At 34.1% G+C, this 27,151-nt stretch overlaps 1 protein-coding gene across 1 annotated transcript in view; it reads right to left on the bottom strand.

Annotated features, from left to right (window-relative positions):
• The window catches only part of DENND1B (DENN domain containing 1B), a 262,179-nt gene that overhangs the window by 49,021 nt on the left and 186,007 nt on the right, over positions 1-27,151 (bottom strand). The window contains exons 16-17 of the mRNA XM_044916349.1: positions 7,697-7,787; positions 350-390 (exon numbers count right to left, since the gene is read on the bottom strand). Of these exons, the coding sequence (XP_044772284.1) occupies positions 350-390; positions 7,697-7,787 (132 nt within the window). The remainder of the gene's footprint in view (positions 1-349; positions 391-7,696; positions 7,788-27,151) is intronic.

Here is a 27,151-nt window from a genome sequence, read left to right as displayed (position 1 = left end):
ACAATAAAAAATTTTTAAAAAATCGTATTAACAACAAGCACATGACCAGAAATGATAAAACTCCCCTCAAATCATACTTTTCCCTCCTAATTCCCATGTTCTAGGATATAAGTTGACAATAACATCTTGCTTTTCAAAACGAGCCAATTTTCTCTGGACAAAAGCTTTCCATTTTAAAATTATATTTATGAATATCATATAAAATAAAAATACTTAAAATGTGAAAAAATATACAAACATTTCAACTATTGCCAATAAACAGCATAAGTATAAGCAGCTTCCTTTTACTGAACATTGCTCCATATATGTTTGAGTGAAGGAGGAAGAAACAGTGAAGGGTTATCATTACCTTGACTGTATGCACCCATTGTTGATATGACCTCGGGTTTCCTGGAAAATATAAAAATAAGATGTCAGGAATATTTGATCTAAAATAAATCCATAAACTAAAATTCATTAAGAACTAATATTTCCAGGATTTTAGCAGGCAAATTTTGTTTATCAGCAGTGTTGTGACAGAAGCAATGGTATTGTAAGAACTATTAAATTGCTCTTAGGAACGCAGTGATTAGAATGTTTAAGAACAGACATTTTTTTCTTTACTCACATATAAAGGTAATATGCTAAAATATTCTATCTTCTTTCATTTTAATATGACATTCGGAGGGGGAAAATATACCCTCTTTTTTGAAATCCAAGATGCCTGTGTCTTTTTACTAATTTTTCAATGTTTTATGTCTATATTGTCTTGTAAAAGTTTGCCTCTTCTACGCAACTGGGTTCGTTTAAAAGTAATACTGCAAGTGGGGCGCCTGGGTGGCTCAGTTGGTTGAGCGTCTGCCTTTGGCTCAGGTCATGATCCTGGAGTCCCGGGATCGAGTCCCACATCGGGCTCCCTGCTTGGCGGGGAGTCTGCTTCTCCCTCTGACCCTCCCCCCTCTCATGTGCTCTCTCTCATTCTCTCTCTCTCAAATAAATAAAATCTTAAAAAAAAAAAAAGGAATACTGCAGTGCATAGGGAAAGAAAAAACTAGACGGGAATTTTAAAATGCAAAGAAACTTGAAGACAAAAAAAGATTATCTATGGTTTTTAGCTATAAATTAATGGATCGCAAATTTTACTGTAATGCAATACAGTCATAGTTCTGAAGATATTCTCTAGTTGTAAATCCAAGTTTGAAAGATACTACCCAAGGAAATATGAAGCAAATGAAGGTTTTAGTCTATAAAACATTATGGTTATTAGAAAGTTCAAATGCTGACAAAGTTCTTTTTCTTTTTTTTTAAGTTTTTATTCAAGTTCCAGTTGTTAACATACAGAGTAATATTAGTTTCAGGTGTACAATACAGTGACTCAGCACTTCCATACAACATCCGGCGCTCATCACAACAAGTGCACTCCTTAAAACCAGTTCTAATAAAACTAGTAATCACATGTTTGGCTCCAAGTATGGTAATTTAATCAATAAAATGATATCAGAAGGCAAAAAAAGGAACACAATCTCAACTAATGTTTAATATCAACTGACTTAGATTTCATCGGCCTTCTTGGTTTAAATGCTTAAAAAACAAAGTCCTGATGGCTACTCCAAGTACAAGTAATCCCTAAAACAGATTATGGTCTCCTCTTTTTTTAATTGCAGTATAGTTGACATATAACATCATATTATTTTCAGATATAGAGCATAATGATTCAATATTTGTATATATTGCAAAATGATCACCACATAAATCTAGTTAACATCTATCACCACCTATGTTCTCTACTTGCATGTAGTTGTGTTCTTTTAAAAAATTCATTCCCTTGCTGTTATAAAATAGAAGCTGAATGATCCCAGCCCAAGAACTGATTTCCAGCTGCTGTCTTTGCACTCCTAACCAACATCAGACAAAATGTGTCCAGCTCTAATATGACTCCTGTTATTAAACCTTTCTCTAATTCAAAGAAAAAAATCAAGAAATAACCCCCATTGTGAAAAACATCTCTTACTACTCAGCACTGCACTTCACTTTTCTGGAAGAAAATACCTGGGCAAAAATAATATTTTTTTCTAATCTTATGAAATGATTATAGCAAAATGTGTCTACTCAAAATAACCTCTGTAAATAAAATCTGCACTGTTAAAAAACCATGAATTTCAGGTGGTATTTGTCCTAAACAATTTTTTAATGATATTTCCTTTGTAACATAACAAAAAAATTCAAGTTATTCAAGTTATTCTTTATTTCTAAGGAGAGTTTATTAACAAAAAAATAAACAGTATATCTTTACCCAGATTGTTCATATACTTTTACCTCTCTGCTAAAGGTTCTCATCAGTTCATATACTTAATAACTTCTCTATTAAAAATGGGTGGGTAGAAATCACAAATTTAAGACTTGGTTGTTATTTATAGTATTCTGGGAAGTGTTTTATTTTCATTCTTTTCCCAAAATAAATGGAAGAAAGTAGAAAGAGAAATACTAACTTCTATATGATAACTATTTAGCATTCTGGAACACTTATCAATCCAGAATATAATTTTTTAAAGCCTCTAAACTACAAAGAAAATTAGTATCATAAAACTTCAGAGCAGTTATAGAAAGGTCAGTGTCTTAAGAGTTATGAGGAATAAAAATAGCTCATATTCAGCTCTTCACAGGTCACAAAATGTTTTTACCTACATTCCCTTATCTGAGTTGTGTTTTTGTACTCTAAAATAGGCAAAGCACAATTCAATGAGAGGAAGTGGGCTTTGGAGTCCAATGATCCGAGAGTTCAAGGCCACTGTATCCTTGTAAACTATGGGATTTGGGACTAGATCTTTAACCTGGCTGCTACAATGTTACTTAGTACAGTACCTAGCACATCACAAACACACCAAAAACGTAAGTTATTGTCAGTAACTTGCCAAACGAGGAAACTGAAGGTTCTGAGGTAGCACATTATTTGCCCAAGGTCACAAAGATAGCAACTGAGAAAGAATAAGAATCTAGGTATTTGAATTCTTGGTTCTGTAGTCCTTCAACTCTGAAATTCTACCTCTTAAGACTGCTAAATAGAATATGATAAAACAGAGATTTCCCCTGTATCACTTCACACTAATTACATTAGAAATGAAAAGGGGCTGCTCAAAGCGGATACCTTGAGAAGAAATAGTTGACAGAATCACCAATAATAATCCAGAATTATATGCACAGGGGAAAACAGAAGTCCCTACATAAACTGCTTGAGATGACAGGGAAGCATGTGGTACAATTTAGGTAGATTCCTGTTAAAATTTTTTTTTAAAGATATTTGTTTCTTGGGGTGCCTGGGTGGCTCAGTCATTAAACGTCTGCCTTTGGCTCAGGTCATGAATCCGGGGTCCTGGGATCGAGCCCCGCATTGGGCTCCCTGCTCGGCAGGAAGGCCTGCTTCTCCCTCTCCCACTCTCCCTGCTTGTGTTCCCTCTCTCGCTATGTCTCTCTCTGTCAAATAAATAAAATCTTAAAAAAAAAAAAAAAAAGATATTTGTTTTTTTAAATTTAGTGCTTTTCAGATTGAAAGCTTCTATTTCCACAAAATTTATGAGACAAGTACATTATTTTAAAAAATATTTCTTGGGGCGCCTGGGTGGCTCAGTCGTTAAGCGTCTGCCTTCGGCTCAGGTCATGATCCTGGAGTCCCGGGATCGAGTCCCGCATCGGGCTCCCTGCTCGGCGGGAAGCCTGCTTCTCCCTCTCCCACTCCCCCTGCTTGTGTTCCTGCTCTATCTCTCTCTCTGTCAAATAAATAAATAAAATCTTTAAAAAAAAAAATATTTCTTAAAGGCTATTTTTCTTCTTAAAAATGAATCTGAATGCCAAAAAAAAAAAAAAAAATCTCTCAGTCCTTCCACTAAAGTCACTGGATTATGGAAATAACAAGCATTATTGAGGAAATTCCCAACACTGTTCTCATTAAACATACGAGTGATTTTCTCAAACTCAAGGACAAAGTATCTTTGTTTCCCACTTGTGCAAAGACTACTTCCTCAAATGTGTTTGCTTAAATTCCAGTAATCTGTAGTTACTTCTCAAAAAAATATATAAATTTATCTAAATTGTTCAGGAAAGCCAGAAAAATGCCACTAAAACGGGTAACTACCTACTACCTTTTCAAATTCTCTTGGTGCCTCAGTCAGTACAAAAAAGAAAGAGAATTAAATAAAAGACTGATCAGATTATGTCAGGAAACTAATGAAGCAACAAATGCTAATGAAGAATAACTATATGCTTCTATATAAAAATCAATCTGAAAATGTCTCTCCTTTTTAAAGTTTAGATAACTGGAAGTGGATTTAAAAAACTAGTCTTATTTTAAATGAAAAAAATACGCAAAAAACCCCACCCCATGTTCTTAACTACTCAATATTCCTTAGCTGCTTTTTCATAAACCAATGTTTGTGTTTATCTAATTTCGTCCTTTGTTCTACTTGTGTCCACTTTTATTACCTTTTAGCCACTATGGGTATTCTTCCCTTTACACACTTCCTGATATTACTTTCCTCTTAAGGTTGATTATTCTACAAAGGTCTCATGAAAAAAATCAGGAGTAACAGGGATTTCTTTACAGTCCTGACCACCGGGATTTACAGGACAGAAAACAGTTTTTGGAGATCTGTATGCATTCAGGCTTTAACCATAGTTCTGATTCAATGTGAATCTAGGTTTGCTATGAATGACTGTCCTGCATTGTATATTCTTAACAAAGCCACAATAATTACAAAGTTCTACCATAGTCATATTCATTTTATCATCACCATATATAGACTGTATAAATAGAGTATATAAACTGCCATTGCAGTGACACAGAAAGGGGAGAAATTAGATGCTTCTCTGAAATTTCCTAATTATTTTTGCTTAAAGGAACATGATTTTTTCCTCAGCCTTAGTGAATGTTGATTTTTCTTACAGTGATCTTTCTTAGGGCTTTATGTATAAAAAATCTTCAACGGATAATCATGAGACAGGAATTTTACTTTATCCACTTGGAGTAGAGAAGGCTTGGGTAGTGCTCTTGTTTACTGAATGTCTTCTAATTAAGAAGATTTCTTATCACAAGAAAGCAATATATTATAGTTATTAAATCAAGAGCTTTGAACCCAGGCAGACACAGGTTGAGTTCAGCCTCTAGCACTACTAGCAGTGAGTTGGGGCAAATTGTTGAGATAAGTGCCCTCATAAAAATGGGGATGGGTAATCAAAATACCTCACAGGTGCTCTTGAGGATTACATGAGGTAAAATTTGTAGAGCTCTTATAAGAGATTCTGTCACATATTAATATTCAGTAAGTAGGAACAATTATAATTATTCTTACTATAACTAGGAGAGAAATGAGTTATAATAGTTCACTTCTTTGAAAAATAGTTTCATATCATGATATAGACATCCTTCTTACAAATGCAGTCTAAATGACAAATGTATTATGTTCTTTTATATATATATATGTCATTTATAAGAACATTACTAATTTTTATTAGATTATTCATATTTTTATTTCAAATCCTAATAAATTGTGCTTTATATTTTTCTAAGAATAATCTCTATGTATCTCTAAAATAATAACCTAAAATACAATGATTAAAAAATAACACTTGATAGCCAGGCATAATTTTTAATATATTTTCTTGCTGTACCTACTGAAATTAATACTTGTTGAACTATGTTTTCCTTTTGAATCAGTATTGCTCCCACCACCACCAAATTAAGATAAGCGTTCAAAACTTTTTTCATTTTAAGAAAGAAAAACAAAGTGGTTGGCCTGAAGTTGTACTGCAAATGTAGCAGTCTCTAAGTCAGATGCCAACTGGTGATCAGTATCCCATTCTTTTTTTTTTTTTTAAAGATTTTATTTATTCATTTGAGACACAGAGATACGGAGAGAGAGAGAAAGTATGAGCAGGGGGGAGACCGAGGGAGAGGGAGAAGCAGGCTCCCTGCCGAGCAGAAAGCCCGATGTGCGGGGCTTGATCCCAGGACCCCGGAATCATGACCTGAGCTGAAGGCAGACACCTAACCATCTGAGCCACCCAGGCACCCCAGTATCCCATTCTTTTTAAACCATAAGACCTTTAATGAAAAATTTTAGCAACCCCTCTCCCACCAGAAAAGACACCCACCTATCTTCTATTCTAGAACAGCGGTATCTGGACCAATGGTTAAGACTACAGAATTTAACTCTACAAAATGATCATAGTTCTACCCCATTACTGTCACAAGATGTCATCTTCAATTCCATATAAGATACTAGCCCCACGGGTCATAAAAATAATGAGACAGCAGTTATATAAATACTGAATAGATGCCTCAAGCAATTCGTCCAGGAGCTGACAATATTTTGCTTGTCTGAGTTGAAAAGTAAAAAAGCCTTATTTTAACACAAAAGTTCCACTGAAGCTAAATTTTTACCCATGAGCTGAGGAAAGCAAGGAGCTGAATGACTGCACACTTGGCTTACTTGCTGAGTCAAGTAAACTAAGTTTTTCCCAAAGCTAAATGCTTTCAATGAAATGCTATACTTATGCCAGACGAAGATCCATAAATGCTCAGTTCATTTGTACCTCTTTTAATGAACAAATTATCTCACTGGTTTTTGTATTTCTATGGTGCAAAAAATACATCTTATTTAAGAATAAAATTAAATTTGGGGAAATTTGTAGATGTGTACTCATTACTGTCTTTTCATGTTTTATTTCTCAATTCTAGGAATTGTTTGTTCACATGCACACTAAAGACATCTTTTCCCCAAATTAAACCTACAGATAAAGAGAAAAATTATTATCATACATGGTGAAAATGAACACACCAGAGATTTTTGTTTGTTTAGTTCACCCTGTATCTGGAACAGTACCTAGTACATAGGTAAACACTTCCCACAATACCAGCTGAATGAATGAATGTGACACTTCAAGGACTCGAGCAAAATTCTCTGCCAGAGTCAGGACTATATACTGGAGCAATCATGTACAAAGTACCAGCTCGTAAGTCATTAATTGCCTAGGTAATTGTAACATTGTTTGAATACTTACATATGAAACACTGTAATTGTTTAATTATATTAAAGTGCATTATATTAAATAAAAATTAGATATCACCTAGCTTATGTTTCACACATACAAAATAATACGACGCCTTCCATTTTTTTAGTGAGCACTTTTTACAGTGACAAGTGTAAGCACATGGGATGGTAAACTGAAAAGTCTTTTCCTCATGCTGCAATGTTCTGCAAAGCAAAAAAAAAGGTAAAGACTTCTATAACAATACACTTACTTAAAATGTAAAAGCACTGTGGTATTCAAATCTTTTTTTTAGATTATATTATAATCTAATATTTCAACTATAATCTTAGTTCTTTAATTCTCACTTAGTAGTAGCCATCACTGTGGGTTATTTTTAGCAGACAATACTAGCCAGGATGAAAGACAGGAAGATACAAGCTAACTGCATTTCTGTGACATTTATTTCTACTAATATTAAGAGATTATCCAAGCAAACAACTACCAATTCATGAGACCATCTTTAACACCTTGAACAATAAAATAATACCACAGCTCTTATGAAAAAAATATATTTAAGACATTATATTTTTAAGAGCAAAAGTTCCTTATGAAGTAGATTATATCAGATACAAGTGTAAAAATCCAGACAATTGTTACTCAGAAAATGGATAATCATACTGGAGCTAGTCTTTACCTCCACAAAAGCCACCTGAAGTGATTTCCTCTTCAAACACATCAGAGAAACCCCTTCCTGCATTTAGTTTTGCCAGTCGACCATCAATAAACTGAAATTAAAAAGTGTCAAATATGTTAATTTTCATTTTCTTCATAAAATTAATTTTACTTAGAGCAAAATATTAGTATCAGATACTTATATAAATATAAATTACACATATATATGTATATACACACATATACAGATGCATGACAAGAAAACTCAAGCAATTAAAATAGCAGGTGCTCGGTAAAATAACAGCTCTTTAGTTAAATCAGAAATGTATGGCGCAGACTCTAACTTCATTAACAAGAAAAAGAATGTACGATTTACTGGCACTTGGTTACTTTCTATTTTGTCATCTGTGGCATCTGAAATTTGTATCTTTTGGATTATAAAAATTGTTATAAATGTTTTGAGGCTGGGGCGCCTGGGTGGCTAGGCGACTGCCTTCGGCTCAGGTCATGATCCTGGAGTCCCTGGATCGAGTCCCGCATCGGGCTCCCTGCTCGGCAGGGAATCTGCTTCTCCCTCTGACCCTCCCCCCTCTCATGTGCTCTCTCTCTCTCATTCTCTCTCTCAAATAAATAAATAAAATCTTAAAAAAAAAAAATAAATGTTTTGAGGTTTCTCCATTCATAATGAAGGTGAAGTATCTTTAAGCTCCCTTGCATAAGAGACAATGGGTAACATAAGAAAGACTTAAATGATGTATGAAAGGTAGACTTGAAGATTTGGAGATTAATATGAAATGTTCATTTTCATGCTGGAATTAATCCTGGTCACATTTTTTTTGACCCTGGAAAATTTAAATTAGCCAAATTAAAATAAAGTAGCTTGACTTTTAAATAATTCTCACTCTGTCCTAGTTCTAAAAAAAAAGTTTTCTATTTAAACGAACAAAACTAATTGAGAGGAGTTCTATAGGGCAATACAGTATTCCTCAGGCAGCAATTTAATGCTTAATTATTTAATGGCAGTAAATTACATCAGTTTTATATGACTTTGAGACAGGAATCTCTTCCAGACCAAAATTAAGAAAGAAACAAATGAAATCAACAGAGTCCTGTTCAAAATGTGGTTTAACTACCTTTATATTATCACAGAATAATTTTGACCCAAAATGTGGTTAGATGGATTTAAACAGACATAGCCTAAAAGGATGTACAGTCATGCCTTTTTTTTAAAAAGAGTATGAGTTGCTCTCATAAAAATTAAAACTTTTTGAGGGTAGGGACCATAGATTACCGATTTTTATATCATCATTATGCTTGGAATAAAAATGTTTCCGATAATATAAGCAAATATCAACAGGAGTTTGGAGAATGAAAGGCTTGTATCACATCTCTGTTACTTATTAGCTTTATGATCTTGGGCAACTTGCTGTCTCTGAGTCTGTTTCCCCTTCTATAAAATGGGAAAAACAATAAATATCTTATGGCGTTTTGTGAAGGTTAATTGAAACAACATGAAGTACCTAGATTGCAGGCAGAGAATAAATGTTAAATACTAAAGTCCACCTTTTCCCACCACCACCACCTTTTCGATCTCTATCAATTTATGAGTTTCCTGAGTATAGGATCACTGTCTTTCTCATGTATGTATCTTTAATACCTGGCAAATGCCTAACATACAGTTTGAAATGAATGTTTGCTGAAAGACTGAAGTATACTGAAACAATGTGAAAGGTGTGTATATGGAATTATTTATTTCACTGTATCTTGAGATAAAAGGTAATAATGTAATCTTGGCATCTTTACTACTTACGATAAATGGTTAATTTGAAAAATAAAGTGGTTTAAAATGCTTGCAAAATTTGACTTTCATATATTTTCAACATAGCATTATAAATCAAACTAAAGTGATCTAATTTGATGGACTAAGTATCATTTTAGGAAAAAAAGGTGAAGTAAAATGATAAATTTAAAGCAATACATTACTGACAAATGAAGCAAACTAAGACATCCTTTTAAAGGACTTAATTTGTTTTAAAAGATTAAGACTACAAGACTTTTAAAAAGGTTTTCATTTTTATGTTTACTAGAAATAATCCATCCATTTTAGTTTGAGTGGAATAGTTCAATGTCTAAAAAGAGATAAATCCCAAAACTATTTACTGATTATGCATTTTTGAGCATGAGTAACTACTTTGTGTTACTGTGAACTAGTGAATTGAGCCAATAAAAATTAATCACTTGGTAAAATGCCATGTGTTATCAACTGACTTTGCAAACAATCCTGTCACAGTGACAATAAGACATTTATCTACATGCATACTTAATGAAAATGTTTGTTCTTAAAATAAAAGATGGATTGTATGCACACACACACACAGAGACACATATTCTATACACATACACACAAATATACCCAGGGATAAGCTGAGAAGTGGCATTAATGGAGAAAAATATGCTTAAGGTAACAGTTCTCTAAATTCCTTTTTCTAGTTTTGATTCAGTAACCAGTAACACTTTTTTTCTTTTTTCCCAAGTGGAGTTGGGTCATGGTCACTCCATTCTAGTAACTCTGGAGGATTTCATAGTAAGTAAAAAAAGGTAAGAGCATTTTAGCTATTTTGCATAGAAATAATTTTGAAGTAAAAAATATTATCTGTTGGAAAAGCTATAACTATAATGGGCTGTAACCTGTCACTTGATTAATAGTTACCCACATAATTTAGTAAACACATATCTTAAGGTAATTGGAAGATTAAGTTTTAGAAGAATTAATTTGGAATTGCCAGTAATGACAAGTAACACTGTTAATAACAATGAAAGGGCTACAGATATAACAAAACATTAGGTTGCAAGTAGATTTTTAAAGGAATTTAAGAGTTTGCATTAAGATGATGCTTTTTTTAAAATTTTATTTTATTTTGTTATGTTAATCACCATACAATACATCATTAGTTTTTGATGTAGTGATCCATGATTCCTTGTTTTTGTATAAGATGATGCTTTTTACATAAATCTTAATACTTTGCTTTTCATCCCAAAAGTAAAAATTAAAACCTGGACCTAAACATGCTAAATAATCACACCAAAACATGAATAACATAATTGGAAATTTCAAAAAAAATTCATAGACATAGTTCCATAGCATGGAGTCCATAATTTTATTATAAATTATAAATAAAAGTCATTTAAATAAGAATATATATAATTATCAAGACCATTAATATTATTCCCTCCAAATCATCAATACCTGCAAGAACTGAATTTTGGTAATCCTTATGACACAATCCTAAAGTAGTGTGACAGGTTACAAGAGAAATGTTTTTAAGCAATAAAGCTACTTCCTTCTACTCTTTTTGATAGTTTTTTTTTTTTAAGATTTTATTTATTTATTTGACAGAGAGAGACACAGCGAGAGAGGAAACACAAGCAGGGGAAGTGGGAGAGGGAGAAGCAGGCTTCCCGCCGAGCAGGGAGCCCGATGTGGGGTTCGATCCCAGGACCCTGGGATCATGACCTGAGCCGAAGGCAGACGCTTAATGACTGAGCCACCCAGGCGCCCCTTTTTGATAGTTATTGGTAAGGTTTTCAAAGCTTTTTTATCTTCAAATAACCATCTTTACAGGAAATTAAATCCATTTAAAGAAATTATCTGTTGTTTTAAATGGACTTCAGTAAGCAATCCTGTTAGATAAAAATAAACATTCACCACATCAATTTTCAAATACAATATAAATGTTTTAAAAATTCAATAAAATATAAAGAATAGACTTAGTGGTAAGCTTCTTTACCAAAAAATATAAAGAATATGTTCTGATCAGATTCACAGAATAAACTTAAATATATGGCCCAGTAGACTATGTATCTTTCCTCTAAGAGATAAATTGTATGCTTCTCACAGTTCTCTAATTCCTCACCAGTCAGTGCACTTGTGGCATTTAATCTAAAAATCCAAAACAAGTTATGCTATTAATCAGTGGTATATACATATGTTATATAAATATCTAATTGCAATCAATCCATCAAAACTCTGAGGATGACAATAATTAAATTGTAAGAGTCTTATACGATTTTTAAAGATTTTGACTCTTTAAAAAAAAAGCTCATGAAAAACACTGTCTGGGGAGAGAGGGTGAGTGGTGCAATTCTTTATCAAGCTGGGGAAGGGGAAGACGGAGTGCTGGGCTTCGCGCTGACATGACAGTCTTGTTACTGAAGCGAAGCAGCAGAGGCACTGGGGCAACACAATAAACAAATCGAGACTCCCCGATTCCTTTTTCAGCCTGGAGGAAAAATTAACATATCTCAAAATTTATCTCCTATTAGAAATTCTTCTTGGCATAAATATAAGATAACTAATCTAATAAAGGCTTGAGAGATAGAGAAAAAATACATTTTTTAATGAGTCAGAAATCTTCAGCAATTTAAAGGAAAAATGTAAATACAGTAAAAAATTACTTTTAAAATATATTAATTTATAACAGATCTTTAAAATTTCTTTTCTATATAATGCTTTGGGCTAAAAAAATATAAGTAGTCGACTTTAAATATTCCTTCTTATAAATGCTCAGTAAACCTTGACAGGTTAGTGAAAACTACACTAAAGTGTTACAATAAATTAAGTCAGCAGATATTTATAGACACCTGCTAAATGCAGGGCATTCAGTTACTCACTATATATATAAACACAAACTGCTATAACAAATGGGCATCAGGTAGGTCGGTTTAGAGCTAAACCAACAGAATTAAGTATATGAAGGAATAGAAATAAACTGTTACTTTTATTCCATTTCAAATACTAGGCAAATAAAACTGTAAGAATACTAAATTACATTACCATGGTATAATGACCAGGAAAACACTGTGAAGGGATAAAAAGCCCATTCAGTGTGACTTATTATTGGAACTAAAAACCTAAAACAACATTAATGGAACAACAGTATCCTCCGGGATATATCAACAGATAGTCCTTAAATAATCTGCAACAAAATCAAGTCTGTTAAACCAGACTAATGAATTAATTCAATCATTTGATAAATATCTAATTAAATGTTTACTATATGCCACGTACTTTTCTAGATGCCTGAAATACAGAAATGAACAGAACAAAAATTCAAGCCTTTGAGGGCTCTCTCTCTTTTTTTCTTGATGAGTTTAACGAAAGGTTTGTTGATTTCATTTATCTTTTCAAAGAACTAGGTCTTAGTTTCATTGATCTTTTCTATTGTTTTTTTAAAGTCTCTATTTTCATTTATTTCCTCTCTGATCTTTATTATTTCCCTCCTTCTACTAACTTTGTTCTTTTTCTAGTTCCTTTAAACTTAGTCTGTTTGAGACTTTTCTTGTTTCTTGAGATAAACCCGTATGTCTCCTCAGACAAGGGCAACAAAAGCAAAAATAAACAAGTGAGACTATATCAAACTAAGTAGCTTTGGCAAAGTGAAGGAAACCATCGACAAAATGAAAAAGCAACCTACTGAATGGGAGAAGAGACTTGCAAATGATGTAACAGATGAAGGGTTGATATCCAAATTACATAAAGTTCTCATACAATGAATAACAAAAAACCAAATAGCTCAATTAAAAAATGGGCAGAGGACCTGAACATTTTCCAAAGAAGACATAAAGATGGACAACAGACATATGAAAAGATGTTCAACATTACAAATCATCAGGGAAATCCAAATCAAAACAATGAGATAACACCTCAAAACTGTCAAAATAGCTATTATCAAAAAAAAAAAAAAAAAAAAAAAAACAAGTATTGGCGAAGATGTGGAGAAAAGGAAATCCCTGTGCACTATTATAGTGGGAATGTAAATTGGTGCAGCCACTAACAGTATGGAGGTTCCTCCAAAAAAATTAACAATAGAACCACCACACTATTCAGCAACTTACTTTGGGTATTTATCCAAAGAAAATGAAAACATTAATTCAGAAAGATATATGTACCCCTACATTCACTGTGGCATTACTTAAAATAGCCAAGATAGGACAGCAATCTAAGTGTCCACTGACAGATGAATGGATAAAGAAGATGTGGTACACACACACACACACACACTGGACTATTATTACTCAGCCATAAAAAATATATGAAATCTGGCCATTTGCCACAATATAAATAGTCATAGAGGGTATTATGCTAAGTGAAATAAGTTAGAGAAAGACAAGTGTTGTAGGATTTCACTTATATGTGGAATCTAAAAAAACAAAACAAATGAACAAACAAAACAAAACAGAAACAGACTCATATAGATACAGAGAACAAACTGGTGGTTGCCAGAGGGGAAAGGTGGTGGGAGCATCAGTGAAATAGGTGAAGGGGATTAAGTACAAACTTCCATTATCAAATAAATAAGTCACAAGGATGTAAAGTACAGCATAAGGAATATAGTCAATAATATTGTAGTAACTTTGTATGGTGACAGATGGTGACTAGACTTAGGGTGATAATCATTTTATAATGTATAAAAATATTGAATCTCTATCTTGTACACCTGAAACTAATATGATACTGTATGTCAATTCTAATTCAATAACAAAAAAAAAACCCTTCATGATGCTTAAACATTTAGGGGGGAGAAGGGGAGTGGAAGCATGAAATAAAAAAATGTAATAAATTATGTAGTATGTTAGAAAGTGATGAGTGTTAGAAAATAAGAGAGAATTGCATAAGGAAGACTGGGCAGTTTGGACAAGGAACTTCCAATTTGAAAGAGTGTGATCAGGGCAGATATCATGAAGAAGATGACATCTGAGTCAAGCCTTGAAAGCAGTGAGGAAGTAGGACCCATAGTTTGTGGAAGAACAGATTCCAGGAAAGGGAGCCACCAGCATAAATAATACCCTGATACAGGAGCAAGCGTATCATCAGTGAGCCTGTAGGAAGCTCCAGTTGCCAAGAGAAAACCCAGCCAGTCATGAGGACTACTCTCACTTTAAAGTCATAATCTGCCATCTCTAATGTGCTCTGAATGATGCCAAGCAATTCTATTTTTTTTCTAGTCCATTCACTCTCCCATAAATATCCAACCACTTCCCCCATTTTTTCTTAGCTGATGACCTTGCTTCTTAACTTCACTGAAGGGGGAAAAAAAAACCCTGAAGTCATTAAAAGAAAAATTCTGCAAATTCTAAGCATCCCATTTATTCAGCCCCTTTACCTCCTCCTCTTCCCATGCTTCTGTTTTCTCCCTTGTGATGCATGAAGTAACTGTGCTCTGCACAAAGACCAACTCCGCTAACAATTTTTCCTCCTTTTTCCTGCATATAGCTTTCTTTCTCTACTAGATCTTCCCACCAGCCTACACACGTTATTTCTTTTCTTGACCCTTTTTACTTCTCTAGCTATGTCCATTTCTGCATTGCTCTTTACAGTAAAACACAAAAGAGCTGTCAGGACTTTGGTCTCCACTTCCTCTTCTCCCATGCTTCAACCACAATTTCTGCCTCACCATTTCAGCAAGCTTGCTCTTGCTGATGTCATCAGATCTCCACTTTACTAAATTCAGCAGTCACTTTCAGGTCTTTATTTTAATTAACTTGTCACGAGACTTTGACAGTGTTGACCCTTCCTCTTTGGTATTCTTTCCCTACTAGGCTGTGAAGATACCTTACTGTTTTGAACTCTCTCCGACCTCACTGGTCACTCACTCTTTCTTGGCCTCCTTCACCATCGCCTCCTGCTATTTTCCAGTTCCTGGGCCTCTTGCCATTTTTCTGTAGAGCCATTCCTTTGATAATCTCACTTGTCTTCCAGTCTAATGGCTTTAAATCCTATCCCTATGCTGATGACTCCCAACTTTCTATTTGCATTCTAATTTTCTCCTCTGCCTCATTTATCCATTTGCTAACCAATATCCTAGTTGGATATCTAATAGACACCTCAAACTTAACATGTTCAAAACTGAATTCCTCTCACCAAAATATTTCTTGCCCATAATCTTCCCCCTTTCAATAGAATGACAGCTACATCCTACCAGTTTCTTGGATAAAAAATCATGAAAACATCTGTCATTCTTCTTTCTCTCACACTTCGTACTAAATCTTTCACAATATCCACTGACTTTATCTTCAAAATGGATCCATAACCTGATCAGCTATTATCCTATCTTCCACCAGCCAGTTCCTAAAATGCTATCACTTCTCACCAAGATTATAGCAATAGCCTTCCAAATCTTCCTCTCTGCTTCTATATTTGACCACCCTACAGGAAGTTGTTTAAATGCCACATATTCTGTGAAATGCACACGGTCACTATACTATCTTAAATTCCCTCCTAACCCCCAGGTAGCCCCCTTTCCCATTCTATTTACTTTTCTATAGTACTTATCATCTTTGAACTTTCTACATAATTTATCTATTATCTGTCCACTTCACACTAGAAATAAAAGATTCACAAAGTCAGATATTCTTTTTTGCTTTGTTCTCTAATATATCCCAGCATCCAGAACACTGCCTCATACATAAGTAGACACTCAAATTATACTGTTGAATTGAGAGAATGAATAAAGAATACCTAGATGAATATTTCCACAACTTTAGTGTATATATTGTTATGTATTTCATTAATAATGTAGATTCCTGGGTTTTAATCCAGGCATCTTGAATCAGAAATTTTGAAGGTGAGACTCAAGAATATCCATTTTTAATAGACTTTTTAGATAAATCTGATGCAGATGGTTTAAGACCCCACATAGAGAAACACTATTTAAAATAATAATTGAAGTGGGACACCTGGGTGGCTCAGTAGGTTAAGCGTCTGCCTTCGACTCACATCAGGACTCACATCAGGATCTCAGAGTCCTGGGATCGAGCCCCGGGAGCTCCCTGCTCAGCAGGCAGTCTGCTTCTCCATCTCCCTCTGCCTCCCCACACCAGTGCCCGCTCCCTCAAATAAATAAAATCTTTTAAAAATTAAAAAAATAAAATACTAATTGAAGTAAGTGAACAAAGGATGCTGAAAAATCTATATTCCTTGTCCTGATAAGCTATCTCTCCTTGTGCATTCCTTCCTTCTGCCAGTTAAGTCTCCAGATCTTCCCTATGTCACATTTTATTTTTATTATTTTTTCATGTTATAAAATCAGTGCTTGATACAATTACCATCTCCTAATGATTCATATATCAAATATTTCCTAATACTCCAAACCTGTTGAATATTTAGTGTAGTAATGCATGTGCTGATCTTAGCTATAGATTACATACCATACATAAGTAACTATCATGCTTCTTTTAAAAAAAGATTAATAGGATAATGTAGAAATTCATAGGATTTTATTATTTACGTTAAAACCTTTCTAAAATCTTCCAAAATCTCTAGCTAACATAAAAGGAAGACATATGGCTTTTGACTCGCTACTTTTATTCAACATCTTATTAAATCAAAGAAAGTGGGTCATAGCACAAAATATAGAGAATGCTCAGGATGTCACTGAATTTTCACTCTACATCTTACACCACTATATGACTCCAGGTTTAAGTTATAAACACCACTCAATTTAAAACACAGTAACACTTGACTCCTACAAGTTTTGGATTATTCCTAAGTGAGCTTCATTATAATCAATTTTATAAGCTCTTCTATCAAAATTTGTCAAGACATTTTTATATCTATTCCTTTTAATGAGTCACTCAGCAGTTTTTATTTGATTTATGTATTTGACAATACTAAGTGTCTATCATGTATTACATATTAGGATACAAAACAGTTTTAAAAAATGATCCTTGTCTTTACAGAGCATACAACTCAAGAAAGAGTCAGACAAATCAACCTGGATTACGATCCAAGTTCATAAATCAATGTTTAATAAATGTTATTTTTATTACTTCATCATTACTGTCTTTCACTCTCTATTTGTTAAGAAAAATTTATTATAACCCAAGTTATTTTTTTGGTATGCTCATCAAAAGCAAGAAATTAACATAAATACAGCACTATTAAATAATCTACAGACTATCTTCAGGTTACACCAGTTCTTCTACTAATGTATCGTTTTATTCCAGGATCGAACCCAATCTTTTCCATATGTGGTTCATCAGTCTTTCACTTTCCCTCTGGTGATCTAGACACTTTTGGAGAGTACTGCTCAGTCATATGGTAGAATGCCCCTGAATGTGGGCTATTCACAGAGACATGAAACTATTTTCAGAGACCTAACAGCAAATTGTTCAGAATGGCTATAGCAACGGTATCTGGAGAAGTATTAGAGAAAAGATCGGAGAGAGAGAAGCCATAAGACAAAGGATTTTGTGTGCCATTCTAGGGGTTTGAACTTCATTCAAAATATAATAGGAAAAATATAAGATTTGCTTTTCAGAAAGAACAACCTTAAAGTAGAATGCAAAAAAAAAAAGTAGAATGGAGGATGGCTTAGAGGGAGCTAAAACCAGCTATCCAACATAAGTCACTGACATTGAAATTGAAGAGGATAAAATAGATAATCTAAGTAATATTTAGAAAGCAGAATCAGCAGAACATAGTAAACAACTGGAAACTGGATGCAAGAAAGGTCAGCAGTAATAACATGGAAAGAGAGGACTCCTCATTTTCTGATTTGGGCAACAGGGTAGCACTAGTTCCCAAAAGAAGGAATGCAGGAGGGTCCAGTATGTGTGTATCTGCACAAATGCAGGTATGTGTAAGGGTCATGTATTTGTCTGTATGGGGGTGTACACAAAGATATACACTTACTGTGCAAACACACAGGCATTTACGTTTATATGGGTCTATGATAAAGATGTACTGGGGACTTATCATATATAGGTAATGCAGTGTGGTCTTACATAAGAACCACCAGTGAGATATAGGAGTTAGAGAAGCAGAGGTCTAAGGATAAAGCCTAGAGGACTGTAACATTTAGAGGACAGGTAGAAGGCAAATGTAACTGTAAAGGACACTAAAGGAACAGCCCAGAGAAAAAGGACGGGAAAAAAGGTAAAAAAATATATCACAGAAAGAGAAATAAGTATACAAGAAAGGTACATTGAAGAGGATCAGGGCAAGGATTCTTTTCATCTTCATTACACGTCTAACAAGAGCTATCCCCTCAGGAGAAACCATAACACAAAGGACAGTAATAGTGGCATGAAAGAGACTCTATTAAGTAGACATCAAGATACCTTAATGTGAATGTCCTATTGGTTTTTTTTTTAGAATCTGTTTAAACTTTTTATTTTGAAATAATTTTAGATTTTTGGGAATGTTGCAAAAACAGAATGGAGAGTTCCCACATAACCTTCATCCAACTTCCCCTAATGATAACATCTTACATAACCATGGTACATTTAATCAAAAGCAAGAAATTAACATAGTTATAGTACCATTAAATAATCTACAGACTATATTCAGGTTACATTGGTTTTTCTACTAATGTCTTGTTTTTATTCCAAGATCTAATCCAGTCTTTTCCATTTGTAGTTCATCAGTCTTTCTCTGCCCTTCGTAAAGGTTTTTTGCCCTTTGGAGAGCACTGCTCAGTCACATTGTATAATGCCCCTCAATGTGGGCTTGTCTGATGTAGTCTCATCATCAGATGGACGTTATGTATTTTGGCAAGAACACCCTGGGGGTGATTGTGCCCTCAGTGAATCTCATCAGGGAGTACATGGTGTCACTTTATGTTACTACTACTGGTGATATTAACCTTGATCACCTGGTTAAGGTGGTGTCTGTTGGGTTTCTCCACCATAAAGTTACAATTTTTCTGTGTACAGTATCTTAGGGAAATATATCAATTGTTTAAAAATCTATGATAAATACGAAAACACTAATCATCACATAGAAAGTAGACATTCAAATAGTACTTACCATATAAATGCTTATTGAATAAACAGATAACTACATTACCACCTATAATATTTTATTATTATATAATAGATAAATTTCTAATTTAAGTTTTTAGAATTATTATGCAATGCATTTTGAAATATATGTTATAAATTAGGATCTGAAATCAAGTACCGAGTATATCAGAAAGTTGTTTTTATGGGTCCAAATCAGCTCTTTAAACATCACCTTATTTTGCTTCATATTCTGAGACTGTAATATATTTATTAATCTTTGATATGGCACTTCGTCAGATGCTTTTAGAAAAAGAAATATCATTCTATATCATAGCCACTGAGTTTTCCTTATGTATCATGGTAGTTCATCTTCACAGTAATTCTGAAGGTTAGTTGAGCATGAACACCCTCCCCCATCCAAAACTGCACAGGATATATTTTATTAAATCATAAATTTTCAGGTATTCTCTCACAACAGTAGTTGTGTTGGACACAACAGTTACCCAAAGTCCATCAAAGAATTTTTAAATGAATTTTAATTCAAATTTCTTAATGAACTGACATGAGAATTTTCTACTTATAGCCACAAAAGTATGTTCCTTAAATAACGAAAACTTGATGTAATTGGTGGCATATTTATAAAATAAAATAGTGATTCATTAGAAGTGGATTGATCTTGGGGACTTTTACCCTAATGTTATTTATATATTATTTATTGGATGTACGCTTGTTATTGTATTCTTGGGTCATAATGAAAAGTTTACTTTCATGAAACAGAAATCCATCTCCCTAATCTTAGTCTTTATATATAATTTATGGCTGTTAATCACTGTAGTATGTAAATATCTTAGTACTCAAAATCACTTTTTATAAGTAGTAATTATAAAATATTGCACAGAGAAATTTTACTAATACTTCACTTAGCACCCAGCATCAACAAGATCGTTATGTAAGAAACTACGTCTATGGAGTTGAATCATATATGGTCCCAGTAGTGGAGTAGCTCATAATCTATACAGAAAATTAATATGTAAACTAAACGGAGAATTATCAGAAGTGCCAATATACAAATATAGATATGGGCATATTATCACTGACTTGGCACTTCCTTCTACTCTCTCTAACCCATCAGCAAGAATTGGCAATTCTACCTCCCAAACATAACCGAACTGTGCTCTGTGAAACCATCTTTTCTGCTACCCTCCTCATCCAAGCCACCATCTCTTCTCTCCTGCACAACTGAAACAGATCCATAACTGGACTCTTGCCACCTCTCTGTCCATTACAACGTAATCTGGGCAATCTTTATAAAACACAAATCAGATCCAGTCATACCCCAGCTAAAGCTTTCCAATAGCATACTACTTCACTTAGAATAAAACGTAACTCTTATGCCTTCAAAGTCCATTAAGACTTGTCTCCTTTCTGCTCTTCTAAGCACATCTAATACAACTTTCTTTCTTGCCCGTAGTTGATTTAATTCTGATGCTAGGAAATGCCAAGTTCTTTCCCTCCTTTAGGGTTTTTGCAATAGCAATTCCCTCTACTTGAAATTATCTTCCTTCCAAACTAATTCCCTTCTTAGATTTAGCTTAAGTATCAGCTTTTCAGTAATGCCTTTTCTGAACCTCTGGTCTAAAATTCGCCATCCAGTCATTATCTCATACCCTCTGAACTTAATCACTTGCCGATATTTTTCTTATCTTTGTTGTTTGTTAACCCATTCCCTTCACTAGAAATAACAACTCCATGAAAGCATGTTACACAGCTCTAAATCTCAAGTGCTTCAAGTAGCATTACCTGACAAAAAAACAAATGCTCAGTACATAACTGTTAAAGTGAATAAACAAATAAAATGTTTTCAAAGTAGTATAGGCACAGAGAAAGGAGTGCAGATTTAGTGAGTGGGAGGAAAATCAGGGGAGGTTTTAGAGAGGTGAAGGAAGACATAACGAAGAGGTCAATTATAATAACACAGACTAAATGCTGTAACTCAGGTACGGACAATGCTCTAAGGGAACAGAGAGGATGTCAGGGTGAAGGTTGGTGGGGACAGGGCTGACATTTGAGCAAGCTATGGAAGAATGACAGAGAGCAGATTAATACTGGTTTCATGGGACAGCATATATAAAACCTTACTTTGTGCAAGGTGTATTTGAAGGGATATTCAGTGTTTTTGGATATTGCATTAGATTAAGAAACTGTGCAAGGATTTAAAGCCCAGAGAGAGACCAAGCACCTTACAATGTGTGCTACTCTAAGTGGCATGCCAGGATACAAACCCAGGTCTGTTGGATTCCAGAGCATTCCAGAGCCAATGCTTTTAACAATGGGGTAGGCATGCCATTAGGGACACATGATGGTGAGACCAGGAACTCAAAGTCAAAGGATGAATACAGTGTATTTAACTGAAAACTTAATTTTACTTGAAGATGAAGGGAGGAAAAAGGTAATCTAACCAGTAATTTATTTAAAATATTTTCATTTTAAAATAAACACAGCTATACTGTGGTATAGAATGCATGACATGCATGAATGTTTCTGAAAAATACAAATGGCTTCATTAAATGTTGTGCTTTTCAATGGGCTCTTACAGCCACATTCCCATTCTTTTTAAAAACATGTGTTCTCTTCCACCACGAAGGACACTTGTTGGATGGAAAAGTTTTTCTTAGACACATTTGTATTATCTTATGACAGGTAGGAAAGGGTTTTGGAAGAATAGTAAAAAAGGCTTTTCCAATTTGAATCTGTATCTATACTTGAACTCCTTACTTGTCATACACATTTCTTAATAGAAATCTCAGTTGCCAGCTAAAGGAGGGCCTATATTCATGGAGATCCCATAAGTTTGTAGTTCTAGACTAGGTTCTTGAAAATCAACACAATGAACTCAGTCATGGTCCTTAGCCAGGGAAAGTGTGTAATAAAATGAGCAGAAGAAACTTTACTTCCAGTGGCCTTAATAAAAAATAATATACACAAGAAAATAATTTCCTTTATTGTGTTAGCATAATATGAAATAAAGGTAAGAGTCCTAAAAATAATAGCTTAAATCTTCATAAAGCTGCTAGCTAAAGAAATATGGTGATGTCAGGGTTGTGGATTTAAGAAGCTGTTTCTGGGAATCCTTCCAAATCCATTATCTAAAGAGGAATTTATCCAAATGGAACCTACTATCATCCGTCTAAGCTATGTTTATTTCATAATATCATGGAATGTTAGAGCCGAAAGGTATCTCAAACTTAGTGACCTGTCAGTCTAACTCATCGTACAGACGCAGAAACTGAGGCCTCAAGAGGTTAAGAAGTCCACTGTCAATGAAAACAGCCTGTTATAGGCTGATACAGGAACAATAAACAAGATGTTTTTATATAGTACTTAAATAATTCAAATAATAGTAACTTAAATAATTAAGTTTAAATAATAATGATAAAGCAAACTACCAGAACATTCCCTTCCTTAGAAAGTCCCTCGAGTGCCCCTCTCTCTCCACAGAAAAGACCATAATCCCTTCAGCTTATCCTTTCCTTGCCTGCGTTTATAGTTTTACCACACAAATGTTTCCCTAAATCATATATTATTTAATTTTTTTTGTTGTTAAACATGACATAGAAGGACTCATCATAGTAATTCTTCAGTGATTTGTTCATTTAATTCATTCATATTTAGTTTTGCTGCAGCTTATTTATTTCCCTGCTGTATAATGTTCTACTGTATGAATATAACCATTTGCTCATTTTAATACTGATGAACATCTAAGATTACTGCCAGTATTTTACTTTTACGAGCAGTGTTAGTAAATGATTTTTGGTGCACAACTTAAGAGTGGAATTCATAAGAAATTTGCATGTTTAACTTTCAATGCTAGTGCCAAAGTGTTTTCTAAACAGTTTGTGCAAATTTACACTCCCATGAACAGTTAAAACTTGGCCCCTTGCTCCATACCTTTTGCCAAATTTTGAGATTTTCAGGTTTTTAAAATTCAGCCAATATGGTGAGTATGAGGTGATATTTCATAGTATTTTTTAAATTTTATGTTCTCTGACCACAAATGAGGTTGAGTACTTTGCATACTTTTATTTTTCAGGCTTGTTCATTTGCATATGCTAATTCAAGTCTTTTGCACAATTCTATTGGATGGATAGGCTTCTTACAGACATGTAGGAGTTTCTTTTGTTTTGTTTTGGCTTGGTTTTAACTCTAGATTCTAAATCCCTGGGTGGTTCATATGTATTACAAACATGGTATCTTTTAATAACCAAAAGTTCTTAATTCCAATAAAGTCAAATTTATTTAAGCTTTTCCTTCATGTCTTAAGAAACTTGTCTCTCTCCTAAAAGTAATAAAAATAAGTCAGTTTGGTGTCTTCTTTCTAAATCTTTTTTTTTTTTTTTAGCTAAATTATATGTGTTAGGAATTTCAATGGTAATAGGTAACACCTTTTTCAGAGGGAAATCTTCAGTGTTCCAATATTAAGTATGATGTTTAATGAAAATATCTTTAATCATGCCTTTTTTTAGTTTTTATCATGAATTTTTTGAAAAATTTCTGCATCTGTTGAGATGCTCTAATGATTTTTCTCATATAATCAGCTAATGTAGTGAATTACATTCATAGATTTCCTAATATGCAACTGCCATTTAATTTCTGGAATAAATGCAACCTGCTCATAAAGTAGTATCCTTTTTATATATTGCTAGAATTGGTTGCAAATATTTTGTTTAAATTTTTGCATCTATGATTGTGAGTGAGGCTGGCCTATAATGTTCTTCTCTCATGCTCTTTTAGGATCTGGAACCAAGATGATCTTAGCTGTATGAAACAAATTGAAGAGTATCTCCTTTTTTCCATTATCAAAACAGGAATTTTTTGGAATTTGAATTAGAACCATTTCATTCTTGAATGTGTGGAAGAACTCACCTATGTTACACAAATCTATATATTTACCATTTATTTTGTTCTTCCTTCTTGCATCTCAGACCTTCCATCTTGGATCTGAGAAAACTTTCTTTCTCCCTGAAGTACTTTCTTAAAGTACTCCCGTAAGGATTTCTTTCTGCTATTGGTGTAGTAGTCAGGGTTCAACCAAGAAGCAGAACCAGTAGGAGATTTGATAGATAGGTAGACACACACACACACACACATATACACGAGATTTACTACAAGGAATTGGTTTACATGATTAGGGGGCTAGCAAAGCCAGTCTGAAATTCATAGGAGAGGTAACAGGAAGGAAAAATTATGAGCAGGCTGAATCCATAGGCAGAGGCCAAAGCTGTCATCCATGGATAGGATTTCTTCTCTCTCCCAGGGAAACCTCAGTTCTGAGTTTAAGGCCTTCCACCTGATTCAGACAGGCTTACCTAGATTATCTACAGTCAAATGATTAGAAGTTTTAATTATACATGTAAAAACACCTTCACTGAGAGGAGCATTTGATTAAGTAACTGGGGATTTTATCCTAACCAAGTAGACACATCAATAAAGCCAACACAAGGGGCAAACTCAGTTTTTTGGGGGGAAATGTTTTTATATCACTCTTATAATGAGGATGTCTTTTTTTTAAGATTTTATTTATTTATTTGACAGAGAGAGAGACAGAGATCACAAGTAGGCAGACAAGCAGGCAGAGGGAGAAGGAGAAGGAGAGGGAGAAGCAGGCTCCCGGCTGAGCACTGAGCCCGATGCAGGGCTCGATCCCAGAACGCTGGGATCATGACCTGAGGCGAAGGCAGACACTTAACCAACTGAGCCACCCAGACGCCCTGAGGATGTCTTTTAGTTGCCATAAGAGTCTAGATATTTTTTCTCAGCACACTGAAGATATGGCAGTATCTTCTGGATTGCTGATATGAAGCCAGCTGTCCATATACTGCTCCTTTGAAGGTAATCTTTCTTGCCCCTCTTGTTGTTTTTAAAATTTCCCTTTATTATTTAATGCTTTAGAGCTGAATATATGGTGTGGCTATAGATTTCTTTTTATTTATTCAGTTTGGATACGTTGGACTTCTTAAATTTATAAAGTGTTGTATTTTATTGTTTCTGGCATTGTCCTTTCAACTACTACCTCTTCTCCATTTTCTGTCCTCTCCTTTTAGAATTGATTAGATGGCTTTAGACATTTTCAACTCTACCCTACATGTCTATTAACCTCTCTTATATTCTCTATTTCTTCATTTCTCTGCATTATCTCTGGCTAATTTCTTTTTCAGATATATCTTCCAATTTAGCAAATCTCTCTTCAGTTAGATCTGATCTGCTGTTAAACCCATCAATTTCCTTTCATTTCAGTTACATGTTTTCTACCAGAATTATATTTGCTACATTCTTAAAATTGGTTCCACTTCTTGAATGTTTTTATATCCTGAACACTTTTAAAGCTTACCTTCTATTTCTTTGAACATCTTAAGCATAGCTATTTTATGTTCTATTTTTGATAATTCCAATAATTAAAGTCTTTCCAAGTCAATTTTTGTCTGCTGTTTCTGCTAATTCTCATTCATGATTTGTTTCCTTGTATGTTTAATAATTTCTAGCAGTGAAATTTTTCTTGGAATTATAGCTGGGAGAATTCTTTGGTGCCTGGATTCCTCAAGAGAAGATGTGTGTTTACCTCTGCCTACGGCCTGACAGTGCTAACAATTTAGGATCATTTTAAACTTGGCTTGAGTTGCGTCAGACCAAATCTGAAATTATTAATTCAGGCTTCAAATTCCTGTAACAGGGTGGTGTGTTTACTTCTCAGCAGCACTTTTTCCTCCCCTCCACGCAGTACCAGTGCTTCAGAGGTACAATCACCAGGAGATGAGTTAAGGGAAGGAGCAACCTTATTTCTTGTTTACTTTTACACTAAGTCATCCCAGATTTGTGGGAGTAGGGTCTCCTAATACACTTCTCAACTTGGGAAGTAAGCACTGGGCTTTGTCTCCTGTGTCCCCACCACAAAAAAGTTTTTTAAATACTGCATTTAAAGTTGTTTCAGTACATAAGTTAGCTCTGAATCCTTCCTGCCATATTATCAGAAAAAAAAAAAAGAAATAACAGAAAGAAAAAGAAAAGAAAAAAAAAAGAAATAATTAACTCTTTTTTTTTTTTTTTTTAAAGATTTATTTATTTATTTATTTGAGACAGAGAGAATGAGAGAGACAAAGAGCACATGAGAGGGGGAGGGTCAGAGGGAGAAGCAGGCTCCCCGCCGAGCAGGAGCCCGATGCGGGACTCGATCCCGGGACTCCAGGATCATGACCTGAGCCGAAGGCAGTCTCGCTTAACCAACTGAGCCACCCAGGCGCCCCAAGAAATAATTAACTCTTAACTTAAAATTATACATTGCTCTGCTGGATCTCGATTTTGATGCATAAGCATTGCTGAATAAAGAGAGAACCTGAGGTGTTCTTGACGTATAATGGATCACAAATTCATAATAATGAATAGTAATCATTTTTACCTAATAAATATTTTTATATTCTTTCAGAAAGAGCAATAGTATCTTTGAGGCTTCATCTGCTGATAATTTTTTACTAACTGATTCTTATTTTTGTTTTTCTTCTCCTTTTCCCCCAAGCTTTAACATAGTGTAATTGGTAATCAAAAAACTGCACATAACTAATGCAGATAATGTGGTAAGTTTGGACATATGTATACACTTCTGCTATAATCACCACAATCAAGGTAATAAACATATCCAACA

This window comes from Neomonachus schauinslandi, chromosome 6, assembly GCF_002201575.2.
Source record: "Neomonachus schauinslandi chromosome 6, ASM220157v2, whole genome shotgun sequence".
NCBI lineage: Eukaryota > Metazoa > Chordata > Mammalia > Carnivora > Phocidae > Neomonachus > Neomonachus schauinslandi.
Note: the sequence above shows the minus strand (reverse complement) of the source record. Positions and strands in the feature narration are given on the sequence as shown.